Genomic DNA, 15582 nt, shown 5'->3' on the forward strand with positions numbered 1-15582 from the left:
CTGTACCTTGTTTCATCCGGTCTATGTAGTCATAGTCGGTACCTGCAAGTGTATTCAACAGTCGAAACATTTATTGAAGACAATCAGCTTTACCAAACTGTAAACGAGTTGCCGAATAAAACATTTATTCTCTTTATTAATTTTTCTCTTGTTGATATATTTTCGCAAAAGTAATAATGCGATAGAAAGTAGTCCCTTGATTCAATTAAAGTCCAACAAAGCATTCATTTTAATTAATCGTTCGCATCCAGAACGAATCAATATCATTCGCAATTTTTGGTGTTGTCATGTGCCTAATGTAGTCGTATCTGTGATTTTGATATTAATATTTGGATGAAAAATCGATGTTACAGCGTGTTGTTGTTTTCAGCTCGGGCATCGAGAACAACCCGACCGTGTTTTACCGGCTGATGCCCGGCTCCACGGCCCAGACTAACAAATTCCACACTTTCTATTTACAACAAAGGGCCGACAACGGATTTACATGGGCCGATATAAAAGTTAATCACCCACTCGACTATGAGAGCATCAAGGAATATAATCTTACGATCCGAGTCGAGGTGAGCTTTTAATATTTTATGCATGACGCACCGCGCGCGGTTATTGTCTCGGTTTAACCTAATATCCATATAGGCATTCTCTTAACGAACGTAAACAAACACTGCTTATGAACTTATCACGTTTTGTAATCAAATGCTACCAGTACGCGTGTTTAATGTAACACTGATATTTTTGCTGCATACATTGATTGTTTGCAGTAGAAACTCAATTATGCTCAATTTCAATATTTATTTTACTTACGTGTGCTATGTGCGCGAATAATTTATTATTTGATCCGCTGCAACGATATCTACATAACTCTATGACGGGAAATTATATTGAGTTATGAAAACATTAAACTAATTTATATCGCTATCGGATATCTAATTGGTTAACGGGCCGATGAAATTGGAATTTATTTCTAAAAGTTAGTTAATTTTGGTGTAGAACAACGGGGCACAACAATTGGCTTCTGAGGCGACGGTGTACATCATGTTGGAGGACGTGAACGACGAGATCCCGCTGTTCACGGAGCGGGAGCAGGAGACGGTGCTGGAAGGAGAGCCTATCGGGACCAAGGTCACGCAGGTCAACGCTATCGACAAGGACGGCACTTTCCCTAACAATCAGGTAAGATAATGTGACACTTATTAGTACCTGACCCAGTCTGTAATATCATCCAGAAGCAAATTTCGGCTCTACCAATAATAATTATGCCATCAAAAACATTCTGTAAAAACCTCAAGTCTCGCCGTAAAAAGTTGTGAGATCTATATAATACCAAGTCGATTAATCTATTTAGTCTATACTTAAAGGACCTTCTGTCTTAAGTTATTACGTATGTTATTATCATGCCAATTTAAAAAAAAATACCTTTAAAACAAATAGACCGACCTGGCCATCGCATGATTTAATTATTAGTATGTATCACACTACACAGCACGACGAGAAGTTAATGCTCCTGAAATGTTAATGGCGAATTTGTGTTTTCTTGCGATGACCAAGTCGATCTATTTGTTTTAAAGGTATTTTTTTTTTAATAGTTTCATGAGCTAAACACCCTTATCCACCCTATTACCAACCCCCCCCCCCCCCGTTATGTCTCATATAGTAGGTACCTATTTACACCTACCTACCTACCTATTTATTTTATTTTCTACTGTAATAATAATTCATTAACTGCAAATGTAACCTTGTAATCTTATACATTTATATGGGATTACAAAGTTATTGTTGCAGTTTGTGTATTTAGAAAACTGGACCGAAATTAGAAAATATTTAATTTTTACATTTATATGGGATTACAAAGTTATTGTTGCAGTTTGTGTATTTAGAAAACTGGACCGAAATTAGAAAATATTTAATTTTTCCCATGATTAAGACACTAAACCCTATTTGTATTCTATATTTTAAGCTTCTAAGTCTGCTAGAAGTACCTTAGACTTTTGATGATCGGTGAGTCAGTGAGTCAGTGAATCAGTGAGTGACAAAATTCAAAATTTTAACAAGTTGGCATTCTTAAACTACTGGTTCAAATTGACTGAAATTTTAAATATACCGTGTTTATACAATGACTAATTAGTTGCTGAAAATCCAGGCTTCTTGTTTTATCCACAACGAAATTATAGGGGTGTCAAAAATAGCCCGAATTGCTTCGAGAAAAGGATGTTACGGCCGTGCCGCTTTTTTTTTGCTCGACTTGCGGGGGCACTTCCGTGCCCCCAGATAAAACATTTTATCAGCTAATCAATTTCTGGCAGAACGTTTAAATCGTAATACGTTTACTGATCAAGTCATTGCTTATATTGAATGTAATTTAGTTGGATCGAAGTTGAACTGATACACCGGGTAACATAATATACACGTTAAACGATTCAGTTAACTTAATCGTTTTAATTTGTCGTGTAGGACGTACTACATATTAAAGGACGATATCGAGGTTTTCGAAAATAAATAAATTTCATCACAATTTTACTGAATACGTGTCAGGAGTACCAAGTTTTGGCCGTATCGGCGAACTTCCATGAAACAAATTGACTCAATTTAATTTAATAACTCTTCCATCGGCTGAGAATAAAGAGCTTTTTAAATGTATATTAAAAAGTATTTTGAGGGTTCTTTTGACTGGCTGATTACGTTAAAAACATGTCGTTTGGTGTTTTATGAAGGTTTTTATTTGAAGATACATTCGGATTTTCCTTTTCAGTAACAACGGAACGCTACGTATAAAACGATTAACCAGACTTTTTACCTCTCGCTTTTATGATATAGATGCTTAGCCATTGAGAGTTCGTACCGCATACTTGACTTCTTTGGAGAATAACACCAGTATTCGTATATCTTACGTATTTTATTCGTATGGCTGCCATTAGTGATCCGTATTCTTTATGGAAAACGTGAAATAGAAGGAACCGCATGATTTATTCACGCCGTGCGCACTAAGCACAGGAAGGCTACTATTTATTAGGATGAGTACAGTGTAATCAATTTGCTTGTTTAATCGGTTTAGGAAGAGCTTTTCCTTTAACGTTCGGTACGTTACTACGAACTAGAAGGCACATCATATATTATGTATAGAGTAGTTTACCTCCACCTCTCCTACAGACTGCCTTTAATTAATCCCAAACGAAAATCACTTTTAATATACTTTGTACGAAAGGTACTTAATGTATCCACGCTGTTTACGGCTACAAGTTGAAAACTTCCTCCAAGTTATTTATTATATTGTTATCATGATACTAAGTAACTTCATTTTTATGACGGAATAACATTAAACTCCAGAAGATATTATACTTAATAAAAACTGAAAATTATTTTGTATTGAAATGTATTATGGCGGTTGTCCTCGCTAAATTTATATAATCTCGGACAATCTGATGAGTACAATATGGTATTAAAATAAACAGCGAAACTTTTATGTCAAGCTTTTCATGTCGTGAGTAATTGCCAATTAAAAATATACATATTTTTAATACGTCGGGACTAACAGGAACTGACATTATATGATGAACCACACGAATAATAGACTCCATGAAAGGCAAAGATATTTCTTTTTACGTCGCATTTAAATATTCAATAAAAATTGGATACGTAAAATGGCAGTCCCTATAGAATTCACGAAAGGGATATCTACGTACTTATTATACACATTAACTGGCGCGTGACATGTTATGTATCATAAAATCCGTGTTGACCTTTTCGTCCTAACAGTGCCGATAAGGGAGGGTCCGTACTTGTAACTTTAATGTCAAATGTACGGAGGTACTATGTAAACTAGACTGGGTTTGATTATCAACATTCAAGTTCGCCAATCCTTGCTTTCATACCCTTTATACATCTTTTTATGCCTCAACTAATATACATAAATCTCTTTAAGTCCATTTTGATGCCAAGGTCTTATATTATACAATTACACTGTAATAAAACATCTTATTGCCTGGCTGCCGCCTTATGCCATAAACTGGCCAGTTCTTTGAGAGGACGATATCTAATCGTGACAATTTGATGACAGTAGGCAGTCTACGATCTAGCGGTTATAGTCTGCTCCAATGCCAGTGTGGCAATTCGATCACCATTATCGAGTATTGTTACAGCCCTTAGTCTATGACAATGGTCATGATTTATAACGCTCGACTGCATTAACATGAGTGTTATTGTGGATTATAGATGGTCAATTCTTATCTTAGCTATTGTCATCAAAAAATACATTGTTAGTCTATGAGGGATCGATACATCCACTTCGAACAACAGGAGGTCTTTATTCATCGTCGTAAAACGTGCCTCACAGGCGTGCGGCCGTTCTGCAAATTATTTCTGTGTATTTAAACCTACAATTTAATTAATCCACGATAACATGCACAGACACGGCGCGGGCCCGTTCAACTCGTTATATATTTTTGTGCAAATATGCAACTGTTGCAATTTACTGTGCCTATAATTTTCGTCAGCGCCAGGGAATAAAAATGCAATTTTCACCCGTTGTGATTGCGCTTTGGATTGCTGTACAATCGTGAATAATTAAATACATTGCTTTCGTTTAGTATATGTGTGTACTTTTTAGCTTTATGCTACAATGGTCACAAAGTCAATTACGAATTCGCGCCATTAAATAATACAGCAAAATTGTCGGCTGAGGACCGGTTAAGGTTTAAATTTCTGAAATACGTACATAAAAAATATACTTGTCCACATTTCACAATGTTCTTTTTATTTTAATGCTTACGGACACTACTCGGCATCATTATAATTCTATTAACATTTTGGCGAACGTTCCAAAAACTCATTACTAAATGCTATTATTTTCAGTGGCTCTTAACAAATAAATGCAAAATTATAGTATACTTAATAAAAAAACGTAAATAGTTAATGTCTACAAATTGCAGATAAAGGTAATCACTAATCTGTGATCGAGTTAAGGAAGTATTATTTTCGAATAAGATCTAGGAAGATGAATTATACGTACCATATATCTAATCATTACTTGCTTTATTTAGCGTCTCTTGTCGTTTGAAACTCGCACACGCGTTTGTATCACATAACAAACGTAGTACAAGATCTTAATTATTACTCCTCAATTGAAATTGTTAGATAAGTTCATGTTATTTATTAAAATTGTCTTAAGAACACGTCAGTAGGTATATTTTCTCAAATAATAAAGTTTCTCCCATTAGGATCTTGCGACGAGTTTTTCATTATTAAAATATTCCCGAGTATAATAATATACTTGTGTGAATGTATTGTCGGCGGAATCATTTCATCTGCCTTACTTAATGGATTTCTTTTCATGCCCAAATTTGGAGTATTTTTTATTTTCTAACCTGTAGGCAAGATATCGAACTTTCTTTGTCTTGATTTAAACATAATAATTATTGTATTTTTGGTAAATGTATCGCGATCTATTCAACTTATTGTGAGTAAAAAACCAAGCCCTCTGTTATTACAACTAATATAATTTCCAGATCTATATGAATGTTTAAACCTACCTTTTAGATTACAATATCATATTCTTTAGAGAAAATATAATTAAATGTATGCAGAATAACTTAATGCCATCAAAAACATTCTGTAAAAACCTCAAGTCTCGCCGTAAAAAGTTGTGAGATCTATATAATACCAAGTCGATTAATCTATTTAGTCTCTACTTAAAGGACCTTCTGTCTTAAGTTATTACGTATGTTATTATCATGACAATTTAAAAAAAATACCTTTAAAACAAATAGACCGACCTGGCCATCGCATGATTTGATTATTAGTATGTATCACACTACACAGCACGACGAGAAGTTAATGCTCCTGAAATGTTAATGGCGAATTTGTGTTTTCTTGCGATGACCAAGTCGATCTATTTGTTTTAAAGGTATTTTTTTTAAATTGGCATGATAATAACATACGTAATAACTTAAGACAGAAGGTCCTTTAAGTAGAGACTAAATAGATTAATCGACTTGGTATTATATAGATCTCACAACTTTTTACGGCGAGACTTGAGGTTTTTACAGAATGTTTTTGATGGCATCTCACTTCTTTTTGTAGAGCGAACATAAGTCCAATTCGTATGGAAAGACGTTTTTTTTTTCATAATTCAACATATTTTCCTATGGGAATGTTGTTCAGTTTCATGGGCTAAACACCCTTACCCACCCTATACCCCCTCCCGTTATGCCTCATATAGTAGGAACCTATTTACACCTATTTATTTTATTTTCTACAGTAATAATAATTCATTAACTGCAAATGTAACCTTGTAATCTTATACATTTATATGGGATTACAAAGTTATTGTTGCAGTTGGTGTATTTAGAAAACTGGACCGAAATTAGAAGATATTGAATTTTTCCCATGACTAAGACACTAAACCCTATTTGTATTCTAAATTTTAAGCTTCTAAGTCTGCTAGAAGTACCTTAGACTTTTGATGATCGGTGAGTCAGTGAGTCAGTGAGTCAGTGAATCAGTGAGTGACAAAATTCAAAATTTTAACAAGTTGTCATTCTTAAACTACTGGTTCAAATTGAATGAAATTTTAAATATACCGTGTTTATACAATGACTGATTAGTTGCTGAAAATCCAGGCTTCTTGTTTTATCCACAACGAAATTATAGGGGTGTCAAAAATAGCCCGAATTGCTTCGAGAAAAGGATGTTAACGGCCGTGCCGCTTTTTTTTGCTCGACTTGCGGGGGCACTTCCGTGCCCCCAGATTAGGGTCTGAAAATCGTAATTTTTCTTTTTAATTAACTCAAAGCGTGAGACTAGTAAAATAGGAGAGTTGCCGGTTTTAAACTTGCTGTGCAAAATGCAAAGCATTCAAATTAAACCGTCATCTTCTCGACGACATTTTGCTTTTTAATCTAAGTAAAATATTTTTAATGTAGATGTTTTGGAATTCATAACAATTTCAGTTATTAGAATCACTAATTGGCTCGAGGCTATTATTCCCAAGTTTCTAGTGGAGTTTGCGTAGACGTTTCATCTTTCAGCTACCTACGTAGAACACCTGTTTGGATTTGAGGCAATGGCAAGATTTACTTAAGCTACAACATTAGGTGCAGATGCGAGAACACCACTCGCTCGATATCTTGAACTTCTCGGGGAACCTTAAAGAGCTTTTGAATATTAAATATTTGTGTTCAAGATAGTTTGTGCGGTCCGCCGAGGAAATATCTCGCAGATATTCATATATTAAAGTACACAACTGAGATTATTGCATCACTATACGTGCTCTAGCGTTATTAATTTTGAGATGAGCCAGTTGCGAGACAAGTTTAAAATCCGTGGATATGAAGTTATTTTTAATGAACGTTTGTAGAATGTTCTGGTTTGAGTTTTGATCTTAATACAAGTGAAATGTGGAGAGTATTTTGATTATAGTTTATGCGTTGAATGTAGTACAGGCTTCATTAGGTTGGCAAGTGCGTCTAACATGTAGTTCATAACGTGATGTAGATAGAAGGCACATAATGGCCAGTTCGCTAGTTAGTTCTGTTAAATCTGTTGCACAGAGCTCGCCACTCCGAACTCATCTGTTATTTAAAACGATGTGTTTAGTCAAACGTAACAGTACAATGTTGTTACTGATTTGTTAGCCTCTATGCTTTTCAGTTTGTATTTAGATAATCCTAGGAGCTTATTTTAACATGGATTGTTTTTGGCTTACGTTAATAGCTGGTATGCGTACACGTACGTAGCGTTACGTCGAATTAGGTCTGTTTTACTCGTGGGGCTAGTAAAACGAATATTGTTACAATAATCAATAATGTATTGTATAATGTACCTTTAAACCTAAAGTTAGCTTTGTTAGACTGTAATTATATGGATCAAATGTAAATAAATCTAAATCACTCAGCCGCTTTATAAATCATTTAAAATTTACTGGCTCACATTTTATGTCGTTTGGTATCATTTTCACCTGTTTTTTGTGAATAAAAAGTTAGAGAATGTAATTGGACGCGTGTCAGATGTAACGGTGGCAGGCTTCGCTACCAACAAATTCCATATTTTGACGACTGTCAGTTTTTATAGCGGGTTCCATGGCAGCGAGGAGCCGCCGTCAATCTGTTTTACACATTTTTTCCGCTATAATTTTTGGCTTACCGCTTTGATGTAGGTGTATATGACAGGGAATTTTATAGAATCCCTCGAGCGAACTTATATCACATTTGCGGATATTAAAACGCCACATTACGCAGAGCTAAAGTGGGATTTAGTTATATGTACGCACATGCAGGGACTGACATGACACGAGATCTGTTAATAATGCGTTTCGTCAAAACCCTCGTCTTATGCGAGCAGCGATACTTTTATTAGGGTGGCGTGTACAAAGAAAGGATTTTTGAACTCGCCAGGCTGTATTTTATGAAGGGTTTGCTAGTTTTGCTTGTAAAAGTAAACAAAGGATCGGGAAGTCTTAAGATATGCGGAGCATGTTACGGTCTTTATGAATAAATCATTCTTTTTTTAGGTGTACTACTACATAGTTGATTCGCCGCGGAACGAGGGAAAAGACTTTTTCGAGATCAGCATGCAGACGGGCGAGATCTTCACGAAGGTGGTGTTCGACAGAGAAAAGCAAGGCGCCTATGCACTGGAGGTGGAGGCGCGCGACGGAGCTCCCTCGGCGCGGCCCAACTCTGACAACCAGCCTAACTCAGGTACGTTTTATACAACTTTTACACAATATATTATGCCTTTTATGTCACCTCTGCGAGCTCTCTTACCGTAGTTTACTAGTAGCATTATGGAAATAACATAGAAATGCCCAAATATATCGATATTTATTAAAAGAGAGTTACATATTAATTACGCGAACTATGCGTGATGTTAATTTGAATCTAATAAAAAAATGTATCACAGTACTCATTTCATACGGCAAGGATCAACGATTTTTTTATTTAAACCGTCAATATCCCATCTGTAGTAATTATCTAGAGTAGGCTAGTTATTTCGATGTTGTTTGCTTATGATTAGTAATTACTAACCTTGATAATGATTATACGATCAAACTATATTAAATTAATGTAAATTAGTAGCGTTATTTGCGCTAATTATTGGTTTAAATCGGGTTGTTGTTGAAATTTCATCGTAGACATCATATTTAAAGCGCGTATTACTGTAAATATGTGTATAACATGACCTCATCTTTCGAAATATGTAATCGTAATGAAAAAAGCAAATAAAGACACGTTTAAACCCGGTTAAATTCTTGATCAAACAAATCTCTTTCAGAGTTCCGAATGGGTTCCGGATTAAATCCCCGTTAAAACCATGATTTACAAGGGAATGATCTTTTTAATGATGGGTTTTCGTTTCGAGAGTTACATTTGTGCGGACTTTACAAACGAGGGGATGTTTTTAACATTCCAAAAAGAATTGTCAAAAGAAAAACAAATACTTAGTAAATCCAGTATGACAAAAGTGAAACGAGCAGGTATTTGTTTTCCGTCTTTGGTTAACGCCCTTAGCTGTCCAGTTTCGCTCGCAGCGATTTTTATTTGTTCCCAGAATAAGGCACCACAGGGAAAAGTTTAAGGACGATAATGAGATGAAGGAAGTTGTTTCGGTTTATTTGGAGGGGAAAGAAAATACATATTTTTCAAAATATAATTTGTCGATTTAAGGGGAACTTTTTTTGTATACGGCGATAAAAAAGAACTACTTTTAACTTCACTAATAGTATTAACCTCGAGTTGTTTGTACTTATTTATAAACTCGGTATGGTATTTTTATATTGACTTTGAGAACATATTATTATACGTTTGTAGAAAGAAAACGTTCCAGGAATTCTTGTTCAGTTATTTGTTTGAAATGTTCTGGTTTCGTTTCGTTACGTTTGATTTATCTGTGGCTAACCGAAGCCTCAAAGACGAAGCGGTCAATACTGTCCTTTAATATAGGTGTAGTGTCTCTGTGTGTAAGGTTTACACGAACATGACTCACAAATGAAGCAGAAATGTTTGAACCCTCGATGAACTTCAGCCAAAAGGTTGGCGGGATATTACTGAATACATTTTCGTATGACGTACCCATGCAAATTCCTACGTCATAAAAATATTAACCTCAATATTATAACGTAAAGAGCTGATGTAAGTAGCAGCTTTTTACAACGCATGTGCATTACGGTATTAGATTTATGAACGAGTACCTTCTCGACAGACGCTCTATTATACTTGAAAATGTAAGCATAATGCATTTGCAGTTTATTGAGGTGACACACACGAAGACGAGGTAGCCTCGAATTAAATTATAAGGTATAACAGTAGGTATTTATTACGTCACAATTTCCTTGAAACGAATGAACTAGTATTATGTAGATTTGAAAGCGGTCCCAAACGCGTATATTAAAGTGAGAACCTTCGGAAGTTATTTTATTATCCTAAACGGTTTAGAAAAAGGCACATACTGCGGGAAATGTCGGTATCTAGCTGAAGGAATCGTTCAATTCACGTGCGCAGATGTAACATCGCAGGGTGGAAGGTGGCACGGGTCCTTGGGCTAATCACGGCCACGACCCGCATTTAAATGTCTTTTTCTCTTGTAAATATACGTAACGTCGCAAATGCGCCCATTGCCCGCTGTCGTAGTGTTGTATCTGCGCCGTGTGTAGTGGTGGACGGACCCTTCTCAATGTACATGTTGACACGTGGATCTCATATTTCACAATGTTTCCCCTTGTCGTCGGGATTCGTTGGGAATTGATTGTATAGGCACGTGGCACACTATAAATTGTCCGTTTTCGGTGAACTCCGTCTATTAGGTAAGCAGGTCGGCTCGCCTTGCCGTATCGCGTCATCGTAAATCAAGCAGTGGAATAATCAGGCGACGCCCGGGGCCCTAATCCGTTTAAGCTAGTCCCTATCTCTGTCTCACGGAGACAATAGCTAGCTTTAGGTTCCAGTGTCACCTCTATAATCCGTAATAGAATTCACACGGTGCAATAAATGTTAAAGTAATCGGCATCCGATCGTGGCATCTTGTTAGTTCACCCGCTCTGAATACTGATTGTATACGCTATTTATGTTCAACGATATAGTGAGTATCGTTACTGCCGAAATATGAGACGGATTATATTATCATATTATGATATAACGTGGGGCCGATATTTAGGTATAAGCGTCGGATTCTCGAGGAATATTGTGTCTCCGGGCCACGTACCAATTTCAGCATATTGCAGCTGGTGGTGTGTAGAGACGTGGCGCGGTATTTGTGGGCACGACTCGCATACTGATCAGCTCCCCACCACGTGGACTCATCGTCTCTCATCGATGGGATTTTCTAATACCTACTCATTATCGATTAGATCTATGTAGCCATTTTCAATGTTCTCTATAAGTTTCGGTTGCGTATGTAAAAATATACAGAAATATTGCCGCATTCAACGCAATCAAATTGATACCAGACTAACGATTGCACGAAAAACGTAACTTTTGAACGCTTGAAAAAAAAAGACTTGGATATTTCACTTCGACCATCACCAAAAGCTATGTTTTTATGAGTTGAACCATACTTTTTTTATCTATATTTCAAATCCGAACATGTTTGAGCATCGTGCCTATTCGAACATTTCGAACCGTATACATAGATCAACATACGTATAGGTATCAAATAACACGCTACCGACTTTTCATGTTGAACTTAGAATAGTGCATAACCGGTCCACGACAGCTACAACAGACAAACTAAAGCGGAGAACAAAGCTGCATAAATACATAAAATGTATTGGCATAACCACAATTTTTATGGGCCATATATTTTCATTTTGAATTCCAATACATTTTGTTGTACGTCAACATCCTGGAGGTTCATGTGTACCATATTGATATTGGCTGACATTAAACGTTCTGTAGCGCGATTACTATCACTTGATACTTGTGTCGCTATTGTATCAAGCTTTTTATACTAGAATCTAATATCAAAAAATTGACCAATATACATAATGTTTCTTTGTTAGAAACAAAGTGTGCTTGAATCTACGCACTTTCTTCTTGTAATGCCAATTAAGTCCAAACTAGACTACAGATTAAGTCTAGCCCGACTAATGCGATGTAGCATTTTACCTCATTTTGAAACATTACATGGAAAATATAATGTGCTTACTTTAATTTTATTAGCAAAGAATTCGAAGAATATTTGCTTTTTTTATGTAATTTACGTTAGCTGAAAACGTAATAAAAATACAATCATACTATTCATTATACCACAATGTTGTGAATTTGTGATTGATGCGTCAGAATGAAATTTGCGGTTTGGTTGGTTCAGTATTAAAATTATATTTGCTTTAAATTTATTTTCGTGGTAGTAAATATGTCCTCAATATTGTAGGTACACGTATTTTCTAAGAAACTTTTGAATATGGGTAATCAGAATAGCGATTTCTAGTGAACCCGTGAATGAGCCCGCCGCGGGGACGTGTGCGGTTTAAAGAACATCAATATTTGTGTTGCTAAGTTAAACGAAGAATATAGTGTACGAGTCTTATCAGAATCTGACGGAATGTAACTAGCATCCATCATCCTCACCACAGTGTTTTATCAAGTACTTTAGTATATTAGGCTAGACGTCTCTCCAGTGCTCAAGACTAATGCTACTGATTACCAGTATTTACGCGCAGCGACTGGCGTCTCACCTCAGGAAACCATCTAGTTCTACTAACCTAAAGTTAGTTCGTTGTCAGAATTTATCAGGCTTTCATGTACCCGTAACGACTGTCATATTGTATGACAACCGAGACTAACGGCTTAGCTCTCCGAGTCACAGAGTTACTGAAGTTTTGTTAACAGCGGTTCGTGAACGTTGTTAGTGTGGCCGAGACCGATGTGATACCGACACGACACAATCATACGTATATTATGTTTATCAAGTATTTGAACACAATGCTCTTCTCTAGATGCCAATGCTCGACATTTCCTCTGATGAATGTAAGCGTTTTGTTGTTAATTAAATTTATATTAATTAAGGTTATTAAAGTGAAATATTAATCACTCTAAGTTTGACGGCGACAATTTTGCCCTATAACAGAATTTAGGAACACTAACGGGACAAAATGCATAACAGTTCTCAGGTTCAAGAGTATACGCAGTGCTGTAACAATTTGATTATCGTCGAATAAAATCCCGCAAGTAATCGTATTAACATCGTAACCATTGTTCAAATGTTCATTCGTGAATTATAAACGGGGAAAGCCGCAAGCAGACAGCTAGATAGATATTTTCCCAATAAATTAATTATTAGAAGGCCGTGCGCATGAGATATGAAATATATTGTGCTCGTAAGTACGTGTTGAAATATAATTAGGTTCGTGCGGGCTGGTTAATTGATTAGTTGCGGTGCTCGAGCTTTCGTATTAATCAACACCAGCCACTTGGTGTTACGATCGTGATCTCATTATTATGCAATACAAGATAATCATCGAATAATATCATTAGCATATCTTGACACATAACAACTAACGTGACCTCACTCTATACATAACCTACACCTAGGAATATCTCTTACAGTTTTTCCTTATAATAACTTAATTAAAGTAATCTAATAAAAAAACTTTTTCAAACTTGTTCTCTTTAAAGTAACGTTTAAGAATTGTAAAAGGATAGCTGCTCTGTAACTAGATGGTTGTAGAAAATCCCCCTAACGTCACTCTCAATCTCCCTAATATATTATTTTCATTTCAGACACGTTCAATGTCCATAAAAGACATATATTCATGTACACATTACCAAATACCACTAAAAGTTAACTAGAGTTTATAAAACAGAATACTGTGCACGGTTTCACGGAAAATTGTTATGAAATGTGAAATGATCTCAGTTTTCTAGCTTCTCTTGTATTATACTGCAATTTCTCAACTTAATTGCAGTAAGCCGTAATCTCACGTAGTTATGTTAAGTCTATTAAGATTTCCTCTCTATTTATAATGGAATATTAAATCTTTACCTGCCCCTCACACGTAACTTATAAACTACTAACGTGATTTATGTAGAGGTGGTGAGTATCGATTTTGTTCAGTCTTTTAATCTACTTAGTTACTGCAAGGATCACTTTCTATAACTCAATTTTATTTTTTAAAGGCACAAACCAACGGACATGAAAATTTATTTTTAACTGGGACGGTCTCCTTGGGTCCATGTTTTGCGGTGGTTTCATTCGACCCCTAGGTCCCCCGGTGACTGTTATCGTTTATTTATGCGACTGTTTTAATTAGACTTCCTGATTGTTTGTTTACTGTAATATTTCGAATTAAGAATCAGAATCCGGTTAACAAGGCCACGCTTTTTCTACGCAAACACTTTTTTTGGTGAAATACGAGGCTCGTTAGTTTGGGTGTAACACCACGGAGACATAAATTGCCTTCGTCGAGTTTAGTTAGTGGCGACAATACGAGGTCCGGAGTGAGACGTTCGTGGCAGTGCCGGCTCTGGGGCGGAGCGATGTTGCTATAAGTCGTCTATTTCAACTATTTCCAATTACTTGGGCTTAGAGAAGCTGTGCGATGTCGCCAAGTGACAAAGCAATATTCCGCTTGGCGGGCGGCGGGAACTTGGTGGCCTACATTTAACGTTGCGCCCTCGGGAATTCGTGATGAGGACGCGCCCGAGTGCACTGCCTGCCGAGGATTACTGTCAGCTTCTATTAAATATTGCCCTTTACTAGTCCCGTCTAGCCACAGAGAGAGTTCTCTGTGAGTACACATTTGACACAAAATTTGATTAGCTAAAAATATTATCAAGCCTCAATTTAAACATACGCTACCGAGGTCTTTTCGTATTGAACCTTAGACCTTAGCATCTACAAAAAAGTAAACATAAATATAATTATTTCAGTTATAATCATTATCAGCGCTAACAAATTATCTCCAATGAATTTCAAAATAAGTATTGGATATTATATACCTACTTAACTATAAAAGCAAAAGTAATTTCAGAAAGTATCTTAAATTGTCTAAGTACTCGTATTAAGAATGTTTTAAATTAGAATATATTTAATTCCAACAATTGGTGTGCAGGCAATTTCTGAAGAATTTTTGAAATTAATCGTGCTTGTTAAATCATTGTTTGCAATTTCACAAAGTTTTTACAAAATTTTCCTTGTCATTACTGAAGCTATTCACGGGACGTATTCGGGTAATTTGAAAGATTTCAGAGACGATGCGGCAACGCTCGACGGGAAGCGAAATTTTTGCTAAATCGTCGAGTCGACACGAGCGGGTTTATAGGCGCCATAAGTTCCAGGAATCACTCGCCTCGGCCGTCATAAAAATCACTTCACCCCCTTCTCGCTCGTGTATATTAAGCTCGTCTGCACTTAACGTAACTCGCGTGGTGACGCTCATTTCTCGTCTGATTACATTCTAATGATTTTTTGATTGTGCAGAAATATTCCAGTTGAATTTGTAGGCTATAAAAGGGAGATACAGAAAGCTATCGCCGACCGGGCGTAAGTTTAATTAAAACAGAGCATCGCTCGTCGGACGGAGCGCTTCGTTCGAATACTGCCTACTAGTGCCTACTGGGTACCGAGAGACGCGTCTAAGCGCCTCTAATTAAAAAC

The 15582-nt window shown here is 36.3% G+C and overlaps 1 protein-coding gene across 6 annotated transcripts in view; it reads left to right on the top strand.

Moving 5' to 3' along the window:
• Nucleotides 1-15582, top strand: part of CadN (neural cadherin) — a 260161-nt gene that overhangs the window by 61183 nt on the left and 183396 nt on the right. For all 6 annotated transcript variants that reach the window (XM_076136236.1, XM_076136234.1, XM_076136238.1 and 3 more), the window contains exons 10-12: nucleotides 371-560; nucleotides 988-1170; nucleotides 8501-8690. In XM_076136236.1, coding sequence (XP_075992351.1) covers nucleotides 371-560; nucleotides 988-1170; nucleotides 8501-8690 — 563 coding nt within the window. The remainder of the gene's footprint in view (nucleotides 1-370; nucleotides 561-987; nucleotides 1171-8500; nucleotides 8691-15582) is intronic.

The sequence above is a fragment of the Anticarsia gemmatalis genome, chromosome 3, assembly GCF_050436995.1.
Source record: "Anticarsia gemmatalis isolate Benzon Research Colony breed Stoneville strain chromosome 3, ilAntGemm2 primary, whole genome shotgun sequence".
Lineage (NCBI taxonomy): Eukaryota > Metazoa > Arthropoda > Insecta > Lepidoptera > Erebidae > Anticarsia > Anticarsia gemmatalis.